At 34.9% G+C, this 24,569-nt stretch overlaps 1 protein-coding gene across 12 annotated transcripts in view; it reads right to left on the minus strand.

Annotated features, from left to right (window-relative positions):
• The window catches only part of METTL25 (methyltransferase like 25), a 159,239-nt gene that overhangs the window by 84,547 nt on the left and 50,123 nt on the right, over window positions 1–24,569 (minus strand). For all 12 annotated transcript variants that reach the window (XR_006819589.1, XR_006819592.1, XR_006819591.1 and 9 more), the window contains exons 6-8: window positions 10,100–10,194; window positions 6,224–6,253; window positions 965–1,038 (exon numbers count right to left, since the gene is read on the minus strand). Coding sequence is in view for 1 of the 12 variants with exons in the window: in XM_046011187.1 (XP_045867143.1) it covers window positions 965–1,038; window positions 6,224–6,253; window positions 10,100–10,194 (199 nt within the window). In the remaining 11 variants the exon portion in view is untranslated. The remainder of the gene's footprint in view (window positions 1–964; window positions 1,039–6,223; window positions 6,254–10,099; window positions 10,195–24,569) is intronic.

Consider the following 24,569-nt stretch of genomic DNA (forward strand, 5'->3'; position numbering starts at 1 on the left):
TTCGCAGGAAAGCATGAGAAATTCACTTGTAGACAATTCTGAAGATTGGTAAACATGGGAAAGAACATGGAGTCTGCAATCAGATCTGGGAGTTATCTACATAGAAATGATAGTTTAAACCAATGGTATATGTAGTATTGATATGTCACAATTTCTATCAGTAAAAAAAGGTTATTTTCTCTCTTACAGAGAAATAATAACTAATCTAAAAGTAGTTTCTATCTCTGTTAATATGTATGGATTTGTTTTCGAGAACCTTAAAATTGTCCTATTTTATTTATTTATTTATTTAAAAAGATTTTATTTATTTGACAGAGAGAGACACAGCGAGAGAGGGAGCACAAGCAGGGGGAGCAGGAGAGGGAGAGGGAGAAGCAGGCTTCCTGCCGAGCAGGGAGCCCGATGTGGGGCTCAATCCCAGGACCCTGGGATCATGACCTGAGCCAAAGGCAGATGCTTAACGACTGAACCACCCAGGCGCCCCCAAATTATCCTATTTTAACTTCAGGAGTAATCCTATTGCAATCAAATGGTTATCAGAATCCTAAAATTGTAATTAGCAAGGGCATATTGTTGAAATTTGCCAGAATTGCAAATGTAAGCTTGAGTATAACAGTTACTGAACCAATGTATTATGGAAAAATTCTCCCATCCCTACCTCTTTGTCTATATAATGAATTACTTACATATAACATTCCAGTGCTTCTAAAATTCTAAATTACAATTGACACAGACTACTTTATCATGACACCAACTTTTCAGAACAAAAAGGAATCATTAGAACCCCCACTTTAATAATGATTAACCTAGGATACAGTTGCTGCATACTTCTTTGTTACTACTGACATTATGCTCAGATTCAAAGCTTCTTCTACCAGTAACAGAGACCCTGAATAAATTCACCTGGGCTAAAAGTCACTTCACTTATAAGACAACATGGTTACTCTTATTAAAATTCTCATACCATTTGGTGATGCCGTAACATTCTTTAATAATATCCTGAAGGACGGCTCGATAAAAGAGTGATTCAGTAGGCAGCTGAAAAAAAAGTAGATATTTATGAGCACGAGAAAGAAAAAACATAAATCGAATCAATACTAGAGAATCAGGACCATAAGTGAATGTTAGAAACCTGACTTCGTTGCAAAACACAGAAGAGACTTTAAAGATTTTTCTATTCTAAGTTACATTAAAACCCTTAGACTAATATTCACTGAGGGAGTAATTCTGCATGAAAATAGAAGAAACTATAAGAGAAATGGTAGTGAATGAGGAAGAAAAAGCAAAATTAAAGAAAAATAAGCTAATGACTCAAATGGAGTGCCATTCAATTTAAAATGTGTAAATACAATGGAATACTATGCAGCCATCAAAAGAAACGAAATCTTGCAATTTGCAACAACGTGGGTGGAACTAGAGGGTATTATGTTCAGTGAAATAAGTCAGTCAGAGAAAGACAATTATCATAGGATCTCTCTGATATGAGGAATTTGAGAGGCAGGGCAGAGGGTTGTGGGGGGAGGGAAGGAAAAAAGGAAACAAGATGGGATTGGGAGGGAGATAAACCATAAGACACTCTTAATCTCAGGAAGCAAAGTGCGGGTTGCTGGGGGGTAGGGGTATAGGGATAGGGTGGTGGGGTTATGGACATTGGGGAGGGTATATGCTATGGTGAGTACTGTGAAATGTATAATAAGCCTGATGATTTACAGACCTGTACCCTGGGACAAATAATACTTTATGTATTAATAAAAATTTAAGAAAAATAAATAAAATGAGGAAATAAAACTTTCACTACCAGCCAAATCATTTCTGGAGCCTGTAAGAGAGCAGTCAGGTAGAATAAATGCACAAGAGAAGAGAACATGGATTTGTCCTAATGGCGGTAGAACAGAGTATCACCTAGGATACTTAGGATAGTACCTGAAAGAGAAGGTACTATTCTAACTAAGGACATTCTAAAAAGATGTCTTCGGTCTGAAAGGTCATAGCATTGGCTACTCTAGAGTTTGAAAGGGCATGCTTTTTGTTCTTTGGAAAGGTTAGGATCAGGTGTCCGTGAAGGTTTTCCAAAGGGAAGAGGGTATGGCGGAAGAGAAAGGTCCCAGTGAATCATGGCATTTCTGAAGAAGCAGAGGTAAAAAAAAAAGGTATTATACATAACATAAAACACTTCACTGAAAAAATGGAAGTGGTAATCAAACTAAAAAACTACAAAAGTCACCCAAACTCCAACCACATCCCCACAGACCTCCTAATATTGACAGTATAAATAGATCCAATATAAAATACCAAATACTGTATGGTGATTAACATAACATAGTAAAAATTTAAAAAAGAAGAAATATCAAGATCAGCAAGAACCCTGGTTCCTTACTAATGAAAAAAAAAAGAAAGAAAGAAAAGGTAAGAAAACAGAAAAGAAAAGAAAAGAAAAAAATGAGCCAGAGTAGAGGGAGGTCAACAATATTGAATTGTTCTGATAAGACTAATAAGGTGAAAACTCCAAACTGTGCAGTGACTCATAAAGTTTTTTTTTTTTTTTTAAGATTTTATTTATTTATTTGACAGAGAGAGATCACAAGTAGAGAGGCAGGCAGAGAGAGAGAGAGGGGGAAGCAGGCTCCCTGCTGAGCAGAGAGCCCGATGCGGGACTCGATCTCAGGACCCTGAGATCATGACCTGAGCCGAAGGCAGCGGCTTAACCCACTGAGCCACCCAGGCGCCCGACTCATAAAGTTTTAAAGACAGAGGTCAGTATATATTCTCTGAGTTATCCTTTTGTAAGTTCTATTCTCCTTCAGAGCACAAAATTGTTATTTTTATCTGTTTGGATTCTAATGGAGTTAAGCACAAAATAAAATCTTGCCTGTGTGCTCAGGCAGAAACACTACTGCCTCTCCACTCACCTTACCTCAAGTTCCTACACTGTGGGCCCCTGGTGCTGAAACTACAAAAAAACACAAGTTGGGAGTTGAGAGTCAACCATTATTTCTCCGCTCTTCACCTAATGGCACTGCCTTCTTAAGTCACTGGGCAATGTCTGACTTGCAGGATCTTGATAGGACACTTGGAAAGAGCACATGGTATATCCTTTATGGATGGTGGGAATAGTGGGGAGGGTGATTCTAGTCATAAATGGGGTTAGAAATACCACAGTCTTGGGGCGCCTGGGTGGCTCAGTGGTTTAAGCTGCTGCCTTCAGCTCAGGTCATGATCTCGGGGTCCTGGGATCGAGTCCCGCGTCGGGCTCTCTGCTTGGCGGGGAGCCTGCTTCCTCCTCTCTCTCTCTCTCTCTCTCTCTGCCTGCCTCTCTCCCTACTTGTGATCTCTATCTGTCAAATAAATAAATAAAATCTTAAAAAAAAAAAAAAAGAAATACCACAGTCTCCAATTCAGCTCCTAAAATAACACACTGACAGCAGATATACATACATACTTGAGTACCCACAATAAAACTTATATCCTTCAAAAGATACACTTCTAATATAAAATTTCTTTCTAAATACAACTCCTTGACTTAAGACAAACTAATTTCTAAAGTTTTTTCTGGAAAACTGCTCCAAAACATTTCATTCTAAATTTCCCATCTCTGGATATACTTTTCATTTGGCATTTTTTTCACCTTGAGTATTTCTTTTTTGCAGTACCAAAAATCTCTATCATCTGTTCCTCACTTTCCCCAAATCCCTTCAGTTTTCTCACAAAAATGCTGAAATCCCCTTTCATACATTAACACCTATTATTCTAGTGATATTCAAGGCATTCTGGGAAATACAACATTACATGAAGTAAAATATTAGCATTAGTATTATAAATGGCTTACAAAGTTCTTAATTTTTATTAAGAAAAGAAAGAAAAGGTAAGAAAACAGAAAAGAAAAGAAAAGAAAAAAAATGAGCCAGAGTAGAGGGAGGTCTAGGTTAGCTATCTAATAAATAGGAAGTTTAATTTTATATAAATATTATATGCAATTCTAAAAATAGTCAAGCTGGTATTTGAACTGAAGAAGCCTAGCTCAGATATCCCTGTACCAAGCCATGATGATCTTTTGCCTCTTGGACACTTGAGCAGGGATGAGGTATCATTAGTTTTATTATGCACTTCATTTGGGGAAAAAAACCTCTTAAAAATGTGGTATGCCTTGGTGGCTCAGTCTTTAAGGGGCTGACTCTTGACTTCGGCTCAGGTCATGATCTCAGGGTCCTGGGATTGAGCCCCTTGTCCAGTTCACCCAAACTCAGTGGGGAATCTGCTTAAATTTTCTTTCTCCCCCTCTCCCCTTCCCTCCACTCTCTCTTTCTCTCTCTCTAAAAACAAAAACCAAAAAACTCTTAAAAATAAAGCTTTCCAGAGTGCCTAGGTGGCTCAGTGCATTAAGCCTCTGCCTTCCGCTCAGGTCATGATCTCAGGGTCCTGGGATCGAGCCCTGCATTGGGCTCTCTGCTCAGCAGGGAGTCTGCTTCCCGCCCCCCACCGCCTGCCTCTCTGCCTACTTGTGACCTCTTTCTCTCTCTGTCATATAAATAAATAAAATATTTAAAAAAAATTAAAGCTTTTCATTCCCTACCTTTGAGGAAAAAATAACATAAACAGAAACAAGGTAATTTAGAAATAAATGTATATTTATACTGTCATTAAAAACTGGTTGAAGATGACCAAAAAAAACCAAAAAAACAAAACCCAAAACCCCAAGAAATGAATTTAAGTAAGAGATCACACAGAAATGCATATAGAAATACAAACAGGATAGAATAAATCGTCATTCCCAAGTTATCCTGAGTAAATAAGAACTTTACAGCTATTTCCTAAGAAAAAGGGAAGAGAGTTATGAAGTACCTTCAAATGTGCATTCCTAGAATAGCTACGACTATCCATCCTGGTAAAGATGGAGTGGGGTAAGTGGGAATGGAATCAACATCTCCCCCACTCTGTGTGTCTGACTATTTCAAGAATAAACTGGATGTGGCTCAGAGTTTGCTTTCTTTCCTTCACAAATGATAAATCAACTTAACACTTTAATGCATCTTAAATGGGAGGGAGCAAAAAGAGCATACCCTTAAAGTGTATTATCTTAGGCATGCATTTTACGGGTCTAATGGAAAGAGAACTAAGCCGGAAGTCAGTGACTCTGCAATTAATTAAGGGAGCTACAATGCACTATTAAACTTCTGCTGTGTATCATGTTCTCATGCAAGTTTGGGATAATACCCAACTAATAAGATTGACTGTAAACATGAGTAAGCACTTGGGAAATTGAAAAACATCACAAAAATGCACAGGAACATTATTATGATAAAGGCTCTTTCCTCTTCTATATCCCTAAGGAACCACCAGGTTGATAGGCAATATAGCTGTTAACTGCAAACCAGGAGTTTGAGACTAAAGCCCACACACCTAAATATGCTCTAACGCCTTTAAAAATCAGTTTTTAATCAAACTTTAGATATGTATGATGAATACATTTTTTAAAAGTTCTTAGCATTGTGCCCAGTAAGTACTCAGTAAATCATATTTGTTGCTGTTGTCATTTTCAAATTATTATTATTTAAAAAAATTCAAATTGACATTAACGTTCCTTTAAAAAAAAAAGCAAAAAACTGATTTCTAAAATTTAGGTCTAACAAGAAAACTCTTGTGAAAAGTTTAAAAAGAACTCTTAAAAATTTTTTAGAAATTCTTAGTATATTTCATGAATTATAATGTAGAGGATAAGGCAATTACATGGATATTCTGGGGATACTTTTAACTTCTTTTAGTATGTACAAGCCCATTTGGCTATTTCAACTAGTGACTAATCAAGTAAAGTCAGGAAAAAAGTTAAATAAACAACAACAAAATGTGTGTTTTGGACTACAGGTAAAAAATGAACTGAATGCTATTCCATATTTACCTCTTGAACTAAGTCCATAAAAGCCTAATAGTTAGCAACAGCAGTCTTTAGAAATATCTATAGACTGTCTGGTATATTACGAAGAAATGAGACATTAGTATAGGAATATAATGTAGAAGTTTTCTTAAAAGTTCAATTTACTTTTTCTCAAAGTTCACTTCTCTTTTAAGTAAACTTACAGAAAATGTATACATTTGAATATGAAGAGGTGAAAGAGGTGATATTTATTAAAAGTCATCAGGGTTTTAAGTTCATCAGCAGGTCATGTACAGAGTCTTTAAGAAAACTACCATGTCCATCTGTTGTACTAGAGTAAGCATTCTTACTTACCCCTTGGCCAACTGCAACTCGTTCCAATGCCTTTGGAGAAAAAAATAAGACAGAGACTGCTCATATTTTTAGTCTTACCTTATAAGACTTATAAACACATTATATAAGGGCTTATAAAAGTGACACTTAAAAAGATTGACAAAATCTAAGTTTATACATTTAAAAATGTTAATGTCATTAACATTGTTAACTGGTTTACTTGTATAATTTAGGGTTGATTTATAATAGGTGTGTGTGGGGCGCCTGGGTGGCTCAGTGGTTTAAGCCGCTGCCTTCGGCTCAGGTCATGATCTCAGGGTCCTGGGATCGAGCCCCGCATCCGGCTCTCTGCTCCGCGGGGAGCCTGCTTCCCTCTCACTCTCTCTGCCTGCCTCTCTGTCTACTTGTGATATCTCTCTGTCAAATAAATAAATAAAATCTTTATAATAGGTGTGTGTCATGTACACAAGCACGAACACACCTCAACTATATATACTTCTTGAATTTTAGAAAAAATAAGAAAACAGAAAAGAAATGAAATAACTTTTAGTTTAGTTAAAACAATCAAATAAATCCAAAACTACTATTTCTTAATCCAAAGCTATTATTATGTATGTATGTATGTGTGTGTATGTATGTATACATATATATATGTTTACATACTATTTTAAAGTTATTTTCATCTAATTATTTTATAAGCATGTTTCATATTTTATTATACAAGGTTATATTGAACAGATTGTAGTTGAAAACTTAGTTCAGCTAAGTATGTATAGTTTTGATCTGCCTGGTGGTCTGCAAATTCAAATCAAGTTCGCATATGTTCAAGTTCCCAGTAGAAGAAAAACTAATACACATTTTTACAATTTTATATATAGCTAGTTTTATATTTATATTTAAGATCCAGAATGTTTTTAGAAAATATTTCTTAATATTTCTAATAAATAATCATAATATAACACATATGAAAGATATGTATGAAAGACTTGCCATAATTTAAATATGGAATAGAGGCTTCTAAAACTTTCATTTTTTTCAAGAGACATACATATCCACACTTACATAGTTTTATAACTGAATTAGATTAAGATATTTTAATATTTAACTTTATTTTAAAATTCTAATCAGAGTATTTGAAACACAAAGTAGTAAAATATAATAGATCTTCATATATCTCCTATTCAATTTTAAAATATTCATTTTTGCTTCAGATTGCTATTCTTCATAAATAATACTTATAAGATAGACCTGAATCATATACTTCTAAAGCTAATTTATAGATTATCCTGTGTAAGTACAATTTTTGCAGCTGTACAAGCTCAGTGACAAGGTAAAGTTCTTGCCACAAGTTGTATAGCTAGTTAGCAAGTGAGCAGGAGGCAAAAGCTTGTTCTTTAAACCCTGATTAACTTCTTCTGCCCTAACACCATGAAGATTTAGTGAGAAAATGAGTTCACTGTATAAAAAGTTGCTTCATAGAAAGTGTTCAAAGAAAAAAATGGCAATTTTTCCATTGATTTGAAGGATACCTTCACTGAACATCTAGAGCCACAGATTTGTGAATACAGGCAAAAGATATTATATAATTTTCTTATTAAATTAAACAGCAAGAGGCCCAGAATAAATTTATTATTGAAGAAAACATTGATTTTCATTTATGGTACTGTTTGTGCTCATTTCAGTTTAGATTTTTGTGTTATAGCTTTTGCTAAAAGACTGAACTGAATAAAGAAACAAGAATTTTTAATAAGTTGCTTGGTGTTGGTAAGAATATCTGCTTTTAGATAAGTATAACTAGTTAAAAGTAGTCAATAACAAGACTATTTTTAGTATGTGTTGCTGATGAGGGATTTTAGAAATACAAATGATAAATTATGATGACATAATAAAAGATAACCAGGTAGGTGATAAGAAGTTTCTTGCAAACATTAATATTTTTCTTGGCCAATAAATAAAGATAATGAAGAAAATAAACCAAGTGTTCATATCATACTAATCTACAATATTTTGCAGTTTTATCAGGGTTAAAGTATGCTGACAGGATTATATTAATCTAATTAAAATTTTATCTCTGGTTAGCAGCCTTAACAATTTCCCTCAAAGTGTCACCAGAAAGGTCTCTCTCTCTCTTTTTTAACCCTCAAAGTTTTGATTAGTTGTGGAAAAGGTCAGGTATGGTGCAAAAGGCAATAAAAAATGCACCAAAAAACCTGTTTCTTGGACTGCAAAAAAGAAGTCAAGGTAGCCAGGGAATGGGATGGAGCCAAGGAGAGGGGCATTCCATAGGAAGCTGACATTAGTCAGGAAAAGTTATTAAGTGCAGTGTGGTCTATACATTCTATATTCTGAAATTCATTTTTCAAAATGCTTCATTTTGTTTCTTTGAATGTTTATTTTCATAGCAACCATTTTTGTTTTGTGAATGCAGTATATATTCTTTTACCTAAGGGATATTAATAGTTACTTTACATTATTTTATTTTTTTTCTTCACATTATTTTATTTTATTTAGTTTCCATTTCCTCCAAGTTTCTTTTCTTCTGCTCATCTGATCTCTGTTCTTTCGTGTTAGACTTTCTTTAGATACCTAGTGATTCTTGGCTCTCTGCTGATAATTAAAATGGGGGTATCATAAACTTGATTAGAGGTATTATGCTTTTGAGTGAGGACTGTTAACTGTGGGCTTCATCATAAAGGTGGCATGTGTCCTGCTTTATTGTAAAATCCCTGTTGCCAATATCTTTAGGTCTTTTCTCTTAGGCTAGTGAGATTCCCTAGGAAAGCCTATTTCATTTTATTTTTTTTCTTAGGGTTTTTTTTTTTTTTTTAAAGATTTTTTTCACTCACTTGTCAGTGAGAGAGAGCACAAGCAAGGGGAGAAGCAGGCTCTCCACTGAGCATGTGGGACTGGATCCTAACACCCTGAGATCATGACCTGAACCAAAGGCAGATGCTTAACTGACTGAGCCACCCAGGTGTCCCAGGAGAGGCTATTTTAATTTCTTGCCTGAAGGGTATAATCCTGGTTGCCAGCATTCTTAGAACCAAAGTCATTCCAAGAATGACCTGTCCTTCAAACATGACCCAGAACAAATACCACTAACAGACACAATGAAAGAACAAGACAATTTCTAAGAAAAGCAATTTAAGAAGATTTACAAAAATTATTATTTGAGCATAAATAGATTTCTAAAATAATTCTAGGATCCATGACCTAGAACACTAGTGTACTATTTTTTATATTGGTGTGTAACTGGTATAAAAATAATGGCCATAGAAATTAATTTATCTTGGGATTGGACATTAAATACATTAGTTAACTAACCATATTTTAAATTTCTCATGATAAAAAATAGCTTACACTTTTTAACTTGCTTTTATCCTTTGTAAACTAATATAGGCCCACGAATAGAGAATACCACATGCTAAAGTGTTCTAGGTCTAAGGGCATTAGCCAAATTAGGCACTTTAAAAGTTTTATTTAAGTAGATAGTTATTTCATATTCCAGATAGCTTATTAATATTTTCCCATTCTGTAAGAAATTTAAGGGACCAAATGATCTACTACAAACATACACAAACATACCACAGAACTATGAATAAAGCACTGAACTAATTGTGTATTTAATACTTGGTAGTTGGTATATTTTCTATGATAATTAAAGTAATTATATATAAAAATTATAAGTAAAAAAGTATAATGATAAATTGCTACCAATTGTAAGGTAGTAGACAATGTTAGAAGGGCAAGTCATTTTTTTTTAAATTTGCAATGCACAAAAGTATTAATAATGATGTTCTGCAAAACTTGGCACTTAATTCATTATATTAGCCAACAATAATAAATTCCTCAACATCTGGATAAAGCTCTTAGTCCAGAAAAAACACATAGTCATACCAAACATGCTGACATTCTGGCATTACGACCACAGCACCATCTCTCTTCCTTTAAATACTGGCACATTGGAAATCCCCACTTTTCTTGGGTACTTTCTGCAGATGGGGGAAAAATACGGATTATTTAAATAAGATTCTTCCTCTTTCAGTTAAAGTAAACAATCTATTGAGAAAGAAAAGCAGTCATTGAGAGTCAAACAGTAGTTAAACAAGGAGGTAGTAATGTTTAACAGTTCATTCCAATCTGTTAATTGGAAGCATATTAATGTTATGAAAGTGGTATTTTCAACAACAGCTGTTTTGTGTTTAAGCTTTAGGTCTGATACTAACCAAATTGCCAAAATTATTTTTCTAAGATTTAGCAAAAGCAATTTAAAATGGAAGTACTCTTCATGTTCAGTGTAACTACAGGAAATAAGTAATGAGATACTGGACATTTACTGCTGAACTGACTTTCTAAAAAAATGATTTATTAAATGACATTTGGTAATTTATTATAGAACAATATTAATTCATCCCTAATAATGATGAAATTTCAAATTTTTTTCAGCCACTATATTCATGTTCCAGGAAAACAGCAGCTGTATAAGCTCTTCTTTCTTCATTATATTAACAGCTATAATATTTTCAATTGTGATGCAATTTGGCTCAGTTGCATATATGGTTTAACTAACAACAACAAAAATCAACATTCACTACTTAATCACACGTATCTTTTGCCTAACTCACAGAGTTGCAAATGCAATCTATTGATGTTCAAACCCTTAATGCAGCCCACTAATTACACAGGGATTTTGAAAAGGAAAACAAATTCTTTTTTAAATTGAAGCCTAAAAAATAAGAGCTTAAATTTATCAAGACTGTGACAACTTAGGTTAAAAAGTAAAAATGGAACTAAAACTTTGAAAACATAAAAACACTTCAAAAGAAAATACTGTTTAAAAAGTAAATAAAGAAAATAACGTTGAAGTAGAATTCATGAAGTAAATTTCACTGCTATGAAGGATGACTTTTGATTAAAATAGTGAAAGTTTAAATTTCATGCAGATCATATGCCTGTGAAAGTGGTTTCTTTCGTTCATAAATTAAGATTTATAACAGACCTTACTGATAATCAGTTGGAAGATACAGAACTTTCCCGGGGAATATAAATAATAATAATGCGAATGTTTATACAGCACTTAATGCTGTGAGGTAGTACTGTAAGTACTTTAAATGTATTAACTAGTTTTAGTCCCTACAGCAACTCTATGAAGTAGGTACACTATTATTCTCATGGCTTAGCTAGGGAAACTAAACATAGGCCGGGTAAGTAAATTGTCTAAGTTGCAAAATCAAGCACATGGTGGGATAGGGTTTAAACAGAGGCAATCGGACTCCAGAGGCCATGCTCTTAACCACCAAGCTATATAAACAATTTCAACTACACATGCACAGGACTTTTTGAGCCTTAAAGCCTATCCAGGTTCTGGGGACCCTTCCTCTATTTCCAAAATGTCTTGAAATAGCAGTTTGAGTCTCATTTAAGGCTTTACAATTTGACTGAGACATGATTACTACTAAATAAAAGAAATTACTACAAGGTTTTTTATTCTTCTAACCAATTTCTATTTCTAACCATTTCTAACCAAAATGAGAAATATCTAGATCTTACTATAAAGCGTAAGGGGCTAGAGAGAATAGTTTGTGTTACTTTATTCAGAATAGTTAGGAAAGGTGCTAACCAATAAAACAGCTATATTTTCCCTTTTCCCAGCCATTCTCTTGTTCCTTATAGACAGGAATAGAGATCAAAGGTATGGTGGGATTAGTCTTGGCAGTCCCTAGACAGTGGTAAAGCTGTGAGTGCATGGTAGAGGTAAGATAGGTGGGAATTATTCAGAGGAATACTGAGTACTGGGATTCCCAGATTTCTAGTAATAAAGGGAAAATGAAGGCAGGGATACCTAGAACCTCTGGTATCCCTCTTCGTTTCAAATGACACAAATATGGAAGCCAACAGCAGAGGCGGCTGAGCACATGGGGCTGTCGTTAGAAAAACGGAGACTAGTAAAAGATGGTTTTATTGCATGTTCACTAACTTGTACTGATGAAGGTATTCAGAGTAAAGAAAGGCTATGGTGTTCCTAAGGGCCCATAAAGCTATTCTTTTCCACTACAATAAAGGCCTACAGAAGGGTACTTTTAGCATATAAGGGAGCTTCCTCTCCAACCCTGCATAACTGTGATGGCGGAAGTGCAATGTTATTCGATATATATGGCTCCCTGAATCTAGCCAAAACACCTAAGATCCTAGGGCTTTTATAGTTTATAGGAATTGTCAGCCTTGGTTCAGGGTTATGTAAAATCCCATCAAAGCCTCTCTCCCTTGGACACCTGGTGGTTGTGGAATCTCCTTGAAGTTTTCTGAATCTACATCACAGTTTCCTCTGTGGTTGAGGTCATGGTGGCCTCACAGCTCTGCTCCTTTTTTAAAAGTAAGTGCAAACAACTGATAGAGAGGCAGGACATCCTCAAAGTCAAACAAAGCCTTTCAAGTACAGGTTCAATATTATCTTTGGAATCCATTTCAAGTTCTTATATATACAACCTCTTAATTATACCTGCTTTTCCTTTTCTATCTTCATTAGCTCGTGACTGGTTAAATGTAATACCTACTTACTAATTCTCTATTTCTCTTTCCTTGGTCTTGTCCATTCTTTATATATATCCTTTATATTAAGAAGAACATTATCTTTTTAAAATAGACACATCTAACCATGTCACTCCAATAGTTCTTGTTTCCCTCACCACTAGCACCGATGAGACAAAACCTAATGGGTATTTTTCTTACTGTGGATTTTCAGGAGGTTCTGATAGTCCTTTTATAATATTCTATCCCTCTGATTCCATGATACCATGCTCTCTTACTTGTGTCTAATGCTCTTCATATCCCCTGATAGTTTGTTATTTTGTGTCTACTTAATGTTCATAAGGATTACTCCTATCCCCCCTTTATGCTTTTTTGAAGACCGATTCAAACTCTAATGATTTCAGTTGGTAAATAAATATATGAAGCAGCTAGACAGAATAAAATAAGTACTAATCAATTTGTATAGTAACTAAATATCTCATTTGGCCAGTCTTATTCCTATTTAAAGCATAATTTGGGCATAATACAATGGTCAAACTTGCCCAAAATGAGTCTGGGGGCACCCACTATCAGTGAGAGCCACTGTGTAACCCCTGCTTTATCTGTATGCTTTCCCTAGGCACTGACGATTTTCCCTACACTGACGATTCCTTTAGTAATTTCCTAGGGCTGCTATAACAAATTACTACATACTTGGTAGCTTAAAGCAACAGAAAGGTATTCTCTTATAGTTCTGGAGGCTAGAAATCTGAAATCAAGGTATGGACTGGGTCATGCTCTCTCTGAAGGCTCTAGGGAAGAATCCTTTCCTTGCCCCTTCCTAGCCTCTGATGGTTGTTGGCAATCCTTGGCATTCCTTGGCTTGTAGCTGTGCCATTCCAGTTTCTGCCTCTGTTTTCACGTGGCTGTCTTCCCTCTGTGTCTCTCTGCATTCTCTCCTCTTTTTATAAGGACATTCACCACTGGATTTAAGGTCCACCCTATTCCAGTATGACCTTATCCTAACTAATCACATCTATAAATACCCTATTTCTAAACGAGGTCACATTCTGAAGTTATGAGTTGATGTGACTTTTGGGAGACACCATTCAAGCTACTCCAATTCCTAAATTCTATCTTCAACCTCTTCTCTAAGATCTAATTCTGCATCATGAATAGCCTAACTACCATCTCCAAATAGATATTTCATGGGCACCTCATGATCAACATGTCCAAAATCTAAATAAATAACTTAATGGTTATTTATTTAATAACTGAATGACACAAAACCAGGTATCCTAAAGTTTCCTATTTTCATGACTGGCAACAACATTTATCCATTTACATGAGTCAAAAAATTCAGGAATCTTTTCAGACACTTCCTTGTATATAGCTTATTTTAGAAATTCCCCTAAATATTTATTTTTCTCCTAAATATTCCTCAAATCCATTCATATTCTCTATTTCTACCATCCCAAACTACTATGCTATGAAACTGCTATGAAAGCCTCTTGACTAATTATCAACACACACTTTTGCTCCCTTTTATTTCGGTTTCAATAAGGCAAAGTGATCTTTTAGAATATAAACCTCATCAGTTCACTTCCCCATTTAACAGGTTCTTTTTCTCCTTTCAGACTGAAAACCAAGAAACAGACTCTTAATACAGAGAACAAACTGACGGTTACCAGAATGGAGGTGGATGGGTGGATGGGTTAAATAGGTGATAGGAATTAAGGAGGACACTTGTTAGGATGAGCACTAGGTGTTGTAAGGAAGTCTTCTAGCACTGTATTGTACACCTGAAACTAATATCAGATTGTAATCATAACTAAATGGAATTAAAAAAAATTTATTTATTTATTGGACAGACAGAGATCACAAGTAGGCAGAGAGGCAGGCAGAGAGAGAGGGGGAAGCAGACTCTCTGCTGAGCAGAAAGCCCAATGTGGGCCTCGATCCCAGGACTCTGGGATCATGACCTGAGCTGAAGGCAGAGGCTTTAACCCACTGAGCCACCCAGGCACCCCTGGAATTTAAATAAAAACTTGAAAAAGAAAAATTAAGACCTTGTTCCTTAATGTGATCTGCTTGTGACTACCTCTCTGGCATCATTTCACACTTTGTTCTGTTTCACCCTCTTGTAAAATTTTCAATTCCCTTAAATGGCAAAATACATATCTCAAAGCTTAGGAATTTTCTGTGGTAAGTCCTAGATTTTTATACTATATCCTACGATTCTCCTACACCCACATCTTTGTAAATAGCCCCTTTGTGAATAAACTCATTTCAAATTATTCTAATTGATGTGTACCATTCATCTGCTTACTGTTAACTTCCTGATTCCCATTTCACTTAGAATAAGAATTATGATATCCTATGCAGCTCTACATGATCAGTATTCTCCACCCAGAGCTATTGCCTCTCTGAGCTCCTCTTCTACTATTCTTTTTGACCTCCACTCTGGCTTCTTGTTATTCCTCAAATATGCCAGGTTGAGGGCACCTGGTTGGCTAAGTAGGTTAAGCATCTGCCTTTGGCTCAGGTCATGATCCTGGGATCCTGGGATGGAGCACTGAGTCCAGCTCCACAGTCCTGCTCCATGCTCAGCAGGAAGTCTGCTTCTCCCTCTCCCTCTGCCTGCCACTCCCCCTGCTTGTGCTCTCTGTCTGTCAAATAAATACAGTCTTAAAAAAAAATATATGCCAACTTGTTCCTCTTGTGTGGAATGATTCCCGCCCCCCACACCCCCTCAGCTATTCACTTGGTAACTCAATTACCTCTTTCCAGTCTTTGCTGAACTTTGATCATTTAGCAAGGTTTCTCCTGACTCCCTATTTAAATTACCTACTTAGGTTATTTATTGTTTATTCTTCTCCTAGTGTTCTTTTCCAATGTAGTCTTGATCTGAACTTTTAGAACTATTTCTTAACTAGTCTCCCTGTCCCTGATCTAGCTCCATGTCAATCTATCCTCTATAATGCCAAAAATTACTACCTTTCAGGGGCACCTGAGTGGCTCAGTGGGTTAAAGCTTCTGCCTTCAGCTCGGGTCAAGATCTCAGGGTCCTGGGATCGAGCCCCGCATCGGGCTCTCTGCTCAGCGGGGAGCCTGTTTCCTCCTCCCTCCCTCTGCCTCTCTGCCTATTTGTGACCTCTGTCTGTCAAATAAATAAATAAAATTAAAAAAAAAATTACTACCTTTCAGAAATGTAGATGAATGTATGAAATTCCTTTGCATTAAACCAACACACAAGAGATATTTTTATGGAACAAAATGAAATATATTTTGTCTCCCACTGAATAATATTCTGACACACCACATTAGCATTTATGGCTCTCACAGTCTGGTCCTAATTTGTTTCTCAGCGATATTTTCTGTTTCCAACACTCTCATCCTCAACTCACTCTGTTATATATCCACATGGACTTGTTTTATTCAGAACAAGCCACACAGTTTCTGCCTCTGTGCCTCCTTTCTACAAAGTTCTCAAAATGTCCTTCCCTACTCATTCATCTTTCTCAACGAAGACCAAACATCTCCTCTTTTAGAAAGCTTTCCTTCATCCTTTAGTTATGAAAACTTACTCTCTCTTCTAGTCATAGCAGTATTTGGTTTAGACATTCATCATTTATCACTTCTTTCATTCATTTTTTTCAAAAATTCACAGTCATAGTTGATTAAGGTCTATGGGCCAGGAATCTATCACTCTCAGATATGCATGAAAGTTCTCTGGAATTGCTTCTGAATTCCTCACTAGATCAAAGCCTCCCAATGGGGATAGACAGTGTCTCACTTATTTTACATCCCTTAGTGCCTCCTACAGAACTTTGTGTAACTGAATAGAAAGAATCAGATGAATCAAGATTATCTGCATGTCCTCATTACATTTTGGAAAAAAAATATTCCTTTTAAATTTCTTTAAACCTAAATGAAATCTGACTGGAATGATTTCATCTGGGAAAAACAAACAGGTATTACGCCTTTAGAGATACAAATTTCTGTCTACTAAGTGAATAATCTCAATTTACATTATGCCTCCCTAAATAGAGAACTTTAGACTATCTTATTTAAAACCACAATAACCATTATTAAATATGGTGGGAAGATAGGAAAAAACACAGGTAAGTGATTTTTGAAAAATTTTGCTTTGATCATTACATACCTTACCCTCCACTCACCTGTTTATTAGTTTCTTTTTCTGTTTATAACACAACATTATACATTTACTTATTTATTTTTCTATTGCCTGATGTCTTCTTATTAGAATATAAGCTTGATAAGGGCAGGGTCTTTGTTTTGTTCAATCTTGTATCCCTAGTACCTAGAACAGTCACATGACTAGCATGTGACAGGTACCCAAAACATATTTCTTATGAGGAACGAAAAATTCACAAAATCGTGACAAGTAAACCAAACTAAAACTGGGAAAGATTAACATGAATGTCTGAAACAACAACAAATAAATAAAGATACAATTTATATTTCAGAGAGGAGAAACTGACATCCTAAAGACAATTCTCTCCCTAATGATCTTTAAATTCAATGTATGCCAATTAAAATCCCAACAGATTGTTTTATGGATATTAATATTTTAATTTAAAATCCATTCAATACATGCATCTAAATCAGCTTTTACTTTGCATTTGGTCAGCAATGTTTATTATGATTCATATATTATAAAGAGAATGGCATAATTTTAAAATCATTTTTCTAAGCACAAAACATTTTGTGACTCTTCATATAAATTTGCATTATAACTACACATACTTTAATCCTAAATGAATGATTCAAGTAAATTTATCTATTTAAGCCTTATTAAATGTTTGATGTGATCAGCATTTCAATTCTCCTCTAAGCAAGCTACTTGGATAAATAAAAGATTTCTTCTCCAAACATTATAATTGTTCCAAATTGCTAATATCTAACAAGCATTTTTGGTATAAATTATGTCCTTCCTTCAAAGATGGTCTATGCTTTTAGCATCCATACTATAAATATGAAGAAGAGCTCTAGTAAAATATGAAACAAAATGCCTTATTATTTGACTTTCCTACTTGATGTTGTTCACCAAGTGTGAACTGAGTCATGCCATCTAGAATTGCCAACCCCAGACCATGGCTGTGCTGCTATCATTAAGCCCTGCTTAACTCAAATCTCTTCCTTTGTGAAACTCATTTGGTAATCCTGAACCTGGTCTCTAAAAAGAATAAAATTATATCTGTATGTCTAATAGTTGGTAGAGCAATGAAAGTAAAATTATCACTCTTTTAAAAATACACAAATAAGTAAAACCCCTTTGAAGGAGAAAATACATGATGTTAGTTAAGAAAATTCTCAAAAAATAAGAACTTTGAGGGAATTCCTCTACCAGATTTAAAAAGTTCCAATAAACTATACTAATTAAGGCAGAATAGTATTATCAGAAGAATCAACAAATTAAGTGAATATAAGAGAACTTATAAATACATTGTATGTTAAAGCTGTTATTTTATATTAGTGTGGCAAAGCACAGATTATTCAATAAATAGCATTTACAAAAATATAAGCTTAGAGCTATTTCTTGACTCATACACACAAAATAAATCCAAATAGATTGTGGAATTGGATAAGACAAAAACTATAAAAGTTAGAAGAGAAAATTATAAAAACAAATGTTAATCTATACAGGAGAAGCTAAACAGAATATGATACATCCATTCCAAGGAATATTTTGTAGTATGTAAAACAAATTTATGAAAAGAGGTCCAAAATACATTGCTAAGTAAAAGGGCAAAACTAGATATAGATATAGATCTAGATCTATATACATAGATCTATATACATAGATCTATATATATAGATATATATAGAGAGAGATCTATATACATAGATCTATATATATAGATATATATAGAGATCTATATCTCTATGTATATAGATACATAGATAGAGATCTAGATCTAGATCTAGATCTATCTAGATCTAGCATGATTCCTGAGCTCATTGTGGATAGACATTACTCAGAGAATCACACAAAATTTCAGTAATGATGCAAGGTCTGTGGGTGAAAGATCTGTGATACTATAAGCTGTGGTATTAGGATATTATGAGAGGGTATAAAAGAGGGATTTGACCTCATCAATGAAGGTCTAAGAAGACTTTCAAAGAAACTCAAAATGGGCCTGAGAACTAAAGGATGGGGAGCATAGAACATAAAAAGAGGGAAGAGTATCTATGCAGAGGGAGCTGCACGAGATAGGAGGGAGCATGTGTACAAGGATCTGAAAGATGGCCTGAGGGATGTGGAACAGAGGAAAGGGAGTGTGAAGCAGGGCCGGAGATTCAGTGGGAGTCAGAGCGGCAGGGCCTTGATGCCCACATGAAGGATGATTAGCTTTAGCTTAAGAGTCAAGTAGAACTATAAATAGAGTTTCTAAGCAAAAGAGCAATGATCTCACAAATTTCTTATCTTTAACCCAGATTTGTCTTCAGAAACCCATAATTACTTATCCAATTCATAATGAAACTTCTGTACTTTAATTTCTAAGAGTCATATCAAGCTCAACCTACCCCAAACCGAAAAATTTCCCTTTCAATTTTACTCTTTCTGCAGTCACATCCAATTCACTAAATGATAATTCCATCTTCCCACTATTTCAGGTCAAAACTTGTATGCTTTTTTTGACACCTCCATTGTCAATAATTTCTGCTGACAATACCTTAAAAATATACCCAAAACTTAATCATTTCTTTTAAAGCTCCCCTCTGACCTAAACCACCATCATCTCTCACCTGGATAATAGCTCACCTGGTTACAGCTCCCTAAAGGCTCTCTGTGCTTTTGCTCTTGACTGTGTTTCAGTCACACCCATCTCTTTGGTGTTCCTTGAAAAAAAAAAAAAAAAAAAAGCCTTTGGGCTTTTTACCTGCTATTCCCTCTGCCTGGAACACTCTTTCTCCAAGATAACTGCATGGTTTCTTCCCTTATCTTTCAATGGTCTATGTAAATGTTATCTTAAAAAGGCCTTCCTTGACTACTCTATATAAAATAATATTCCTCCTCCCTCTACTTTCTCTTTGCTTTATTTTTCTCCATAGCACTTATCACCATCTGATATACTGTATCTATATTATATGATATGCAAGCAGGAACTTTTCTTTTTCCTTCCATCTCTCCAGCTCCCAGAAAAGTACCTGGGACACTATAAATACGTAATAATATTTGTTGAAAGAATGGATAAATGAATGGATGAATGATTACATTCAGTTGATTCCTTTTGTCAAAAACCCAAGATACTTGTACATATACATATTTGTACATATACGTGGATGGAAACATGAGAAGGGAATGCCATTGTGGGTAGTGATGCTGAAACAGACTTTCACTTTATACTGTATGTTTGTATGCTGTCAGAATGCTTAATGTTTTGAGTTCACTCAGTTTAATTACTTTATTAAAGCTTATTTTTTGTATGACATGCATCTATGTCATTTCTGTAATGCTTTATGACAATAAAGATAAAATACAGATTGATAGTATCGTATTGTTTTTCACAAAACATTATTTTTAAAAAGGCCAAATATATATTATTTGCCAGGCCTTTATCTGTTTTTAAATTTAGTTTATGTTCCATGTCATTCTCTTCTAGGATGGAATAAGACCACTTAGGTTTCCTTAAAAGCATTCTTTAGGAGTATCTGAAGACTTGACATGTAGAGACTGGTAAGTTCTCAAGGAAACACAGTATTGGGATTTTAGCTGTGAAAGTTTAGAAACTTATTTCTCACCTTAGAGCTTTATAGTTCAAAATTAGTGTAGAGACTACAAGACAATTGTACGAAAATTTCTTGATTTTCATTTCAGCTTTTAAATGAGGTTAGTGCCTATGGTATTCAAAATATTACCTAAAGATAAAAGACATACTGGAATTATAATAAACTGTCCAGATTCCTGAAGCATTTCTATCTTGCCAGGTTTTTGAGTATATTAAAACTAAAAGAACACAATCAAATGACTATGTAAACCAGACCTATACTCCTTAGCATTAGTAGCAAATATGTTAAAGAGTATATTTTTTTAAGATTTTATTTATTTATTTGACAGAGAGAGACACAACAAGAGGGGAACAAAAGCAGAGGGAGTGGGAGAGGGAGAAGCAGGCCTCCCGCTGAGCAGGGAGCCGGATGCAGGGATGCAGGGCTGGATCCCAGGGACCCCAGGATCACGACCCGGCCCGAGCCAAAGGCAGACCCTTAACAACTGAGCCACCCAGGAGCTCCTTGAATAAAGTCAAGACAGTACAACTAGAAAAGGAATAACTAGATAATTTAAAAGTAGGTAAATTCTAAAAATTGCTCTATTCTCTTGAAATGATTAAATATGGGTATAAAAATTTAATAACTTAAAAAGATAAAATTTATGCATAGCTATCAACAATGATTTAAGTCGTAAAGGAAGTACTAGGGAAAGATCCTAGAATTCAAGAGATTTAAAGAAAATCACAGCACAATTATTGTATTTTCATGTTAATTAATTGATACATTACATAAACATGGATTGAGTCCCTAGCGGTTATCTCCTTCTGCCTTCACCAGGATGTACCTTCAATTTAAGACCCTAAGATTTATATTCCACGTATGGACTTTTCTACACAGATTATTCTAAAACAGCAGAGCTGGTTAGTCAATGGTAAAAGAGTAATTTACTATTTCTCATTTGTTTCTCTCTAGACCGTAAGAGGTATAGCCGTATTTATAACATCTTTCTTTCTGCAGCTCATCTCTACTTCTGGCTCCATATATAATCAATGTATTAGTACTTCACTTATCCTTTGGTTAAAAGTACAGCTAGGAATGTTATCTCAAGGGACAGAATATGTAAATTATAGGATACATCCAACAGAAAATAAACAACTAGTTAAAATGTATATATTACTTTGATAGAATCATATCTATGGTAAAATATTTTCTTTTTAAAAAATATTTATTCATTTATTTTAAAGCAAGAGAGCCAGAGAGAGAGAGAGAGAGCATAAGCAAGGGGGGGCCCAAAGGAGAAGGAGTGGGAGAGAATCCTGGAGCAGACCCCCTCAATGAGCCCACAGTCTGACTCAGGACTCAATCCCAGTACCCTGAGATCATGACTGGAGCTGAAATCAAGCATTGGCTGCCCAACTGACTGCGCCGCCCAGGCGCTCCCTAAAACACCGTTTCTTAGTGAATCCATCTGGACACTACTGTCTTGGTATTTTTGTGCATGACTATAAGAATGGCAAAGTCTGGGTGCTGAGAGAAAACATTGTGTTGGTCTGGCCACCAATGTGATAGTAGCTCCTCACTGGTGCTTCTCACTGTGCCCAAAAAGTTTCTCCTGCTGTTCTTGATGGGCTCTTTCACAGCCTTTTATCAGTCTTGATAAAACAGTTTACATTGAGACACATATGGAATATCTGAAACATTAAGTCAGTGAGACAGTTTTTAGACTAATATTATGCATCATGGTGTGACTTCATTCCAATGAGAATTTTACTCATCGTGCCAGACTGATGATGAAACAAATTTAGAAACTTGCTTATAATTTATTTACCATGGAAAAAGAAATGTGAGAATACTGTATTTGCAGCAAAACATTTTTCAAGATCATGTGCTCCATATATACAAATCCAAGTTTGTATATAAACCTAGTAAAATGGGGGTGCCTGGATGTCTCTGTTGGTTAAGCACCTGCCTTTGCTCAGGTCATGATTCCAGTGTCCTGGGATCGAGCCCTATACTGGGCTCCCTACTCAATGTGGAGTCTGCTTCTCCCTTGCCCTCTGCCCGCCCCCTACCCCCACTGCCCCATGCCCAACTCATGCTCTCTCTCTCTCTCAAATAAATAAATAAAATCTTAAAAAAAAAAAAAAACCTAGTAAAATGTAGATTAGGTTTTTAAAAGCCTGTTTTATATTAGTTTGATAGTCAACTTTCTGAAAAGAATTTCTATTAGCTTTGACTTCATATTACTCTATATTTGAAACATAAATTATTTCTTTTTACTATTTCTTTTAAGCAGATGTATTAATTTTCTATTTTAGTTTAATCACATTTTTTACTTCTTTTATTTACCATGAGCACAGGGAGAACTTTTCTTATGCTGAATAAATACAAACTGCATGAGCTTCAGAAACCACTTTCTATTAGTCACAAGAAATAACGAGGTGCAAACTAAAGAAAGAAAGGGGCAAATGTATTAAAACTCCTTATTTAACTACTTCTAAACAGCAAGAAGATGCCCTATGGCAAAAGTAAAAATCAGTGCCAACACTGTAGAAAATGTACAACTGACTAAAGATTAGATACAGCTGTCTATGTGAAGTAATTGTATAAAGACTGCCAAGTACATCTAGAAATCTCTATATTTTCCCCATATTAATTGGCAAGAACTATTGAGACATAAACCCAGCTGAATAGTGAGAAGTAATATGATATTGTAACAAAAACTTATAAACAGCTGAATCTACAAAACTGACAGTAAAGTCTACTTATCTGCTATAAGATTACAAGAGCAAATACCTTGTTCAAGCTGAGATTGCTCCTGATGGTTTCTAACTGAATTACTAAATAAGCTAATAAACTGTTAATATTGATAGTTAAGTAAATAAAAATATAAATATGCCCTTTCTACAAATTATTGTTAGGTAATTTAACCTCTTAGAAACCAAACTCTGGGAAAAATAACACTTATGGCCATTATTACACCGATTTCCCAAAACTCCACATTCTCATCCAAATGCGGAATCATGGCAGGAAAGCAGATATCTGTTTATGCAAATCCAATATAATTAAGAAAAAAAAATCATGAAACTAAACCTAAATGTCATGATAAATATAGGTGAGGTTCAGTTGAAACAAAAGGCATATTTTGGAAAGGTACATCCAAGTCACAGAATCATTACTGGAGCCATGAGAAACCTCCAAGGTCATTGAATTGACCTTTTCTTTTCACTAATTTATAGATGACCCACAAAGGCTAACTGGTTTATCCAAAGCTGTAGCACTACAAAGACAGAAGTAAAAGTAGGCAGTCAAACCATGTCCTCTTCTGTGTGGTGTTCCTGGACTCCCCTGGGCATTTAAATGTCACCATCTCTACATTTCCCGTGTAACTTATAACTCGAATATAGCACCTAACACACACTGTTACAGCTGTCTTCCCATTAGGCTGTAAATTTCTTTAAAGTGCTTCATCTAGAAATCCTTGGTCTCTAGGAAAGAGGGCAGTTACTGGGTACAAAATTCCTGGTATGTCTTCTAAATCTCAGCACACTCTGTGTTGAATAATTGATATTCTCAATGCCCACAGCTTTTACTAAATCGTTTCTTATGTTTTCATAACTGTTTCAGAGTCTTCATTTTAATTGCTGGTTAGTTTTAAATTAAAAGGAGTTGCTAAATAAAATTCTATGTCCCAATATCCAGATTCTGGATCAAATATTAATGATTTGTAGCAAGGTTAAAAGACAGTTCACTGAAAAGAATATGAAATATAATCCATTCACTTGTAACTTGTTTTTGAAGTTTTCTTTTCTTCAAAGAATTGTTTTGAAATATAATCATTTACAGTTTTTTTATTAGTTTTTTTTTTTCAAATTTTAGGCTAAAACTCTTAGAAAACAATTTAAGTGATGAACACATGATATTTAGTATGCACCGTGACACATGAATAAAGTAAAATATTTCCTCTTCAACTTTAAGTTTATGAATATAAAAAAAAATCCCTGTGACATTCAGGTAAGAAATTACAGTCCTTATATGAATAATAGGACTGAAAAAGAAACAAACTTGGGGAGATACAAATACTCTTTTATACCTGTCAAAATAAAGCAACTCATTCTTC

The sequence above is a fragment of the Meles meles genome, chromosome 7 (genome assembly GCF_922984935.1).
Source record: "Meles meles chromosome 7, mMelMel3.1 paternal haplotype, whole genome shotgun sequence".
Lineage (NCBI taxonomy): Eukaryota > Metazoa > Chordata > Mammalia > Carnivora > Mustelidae > Meles > Meles meles.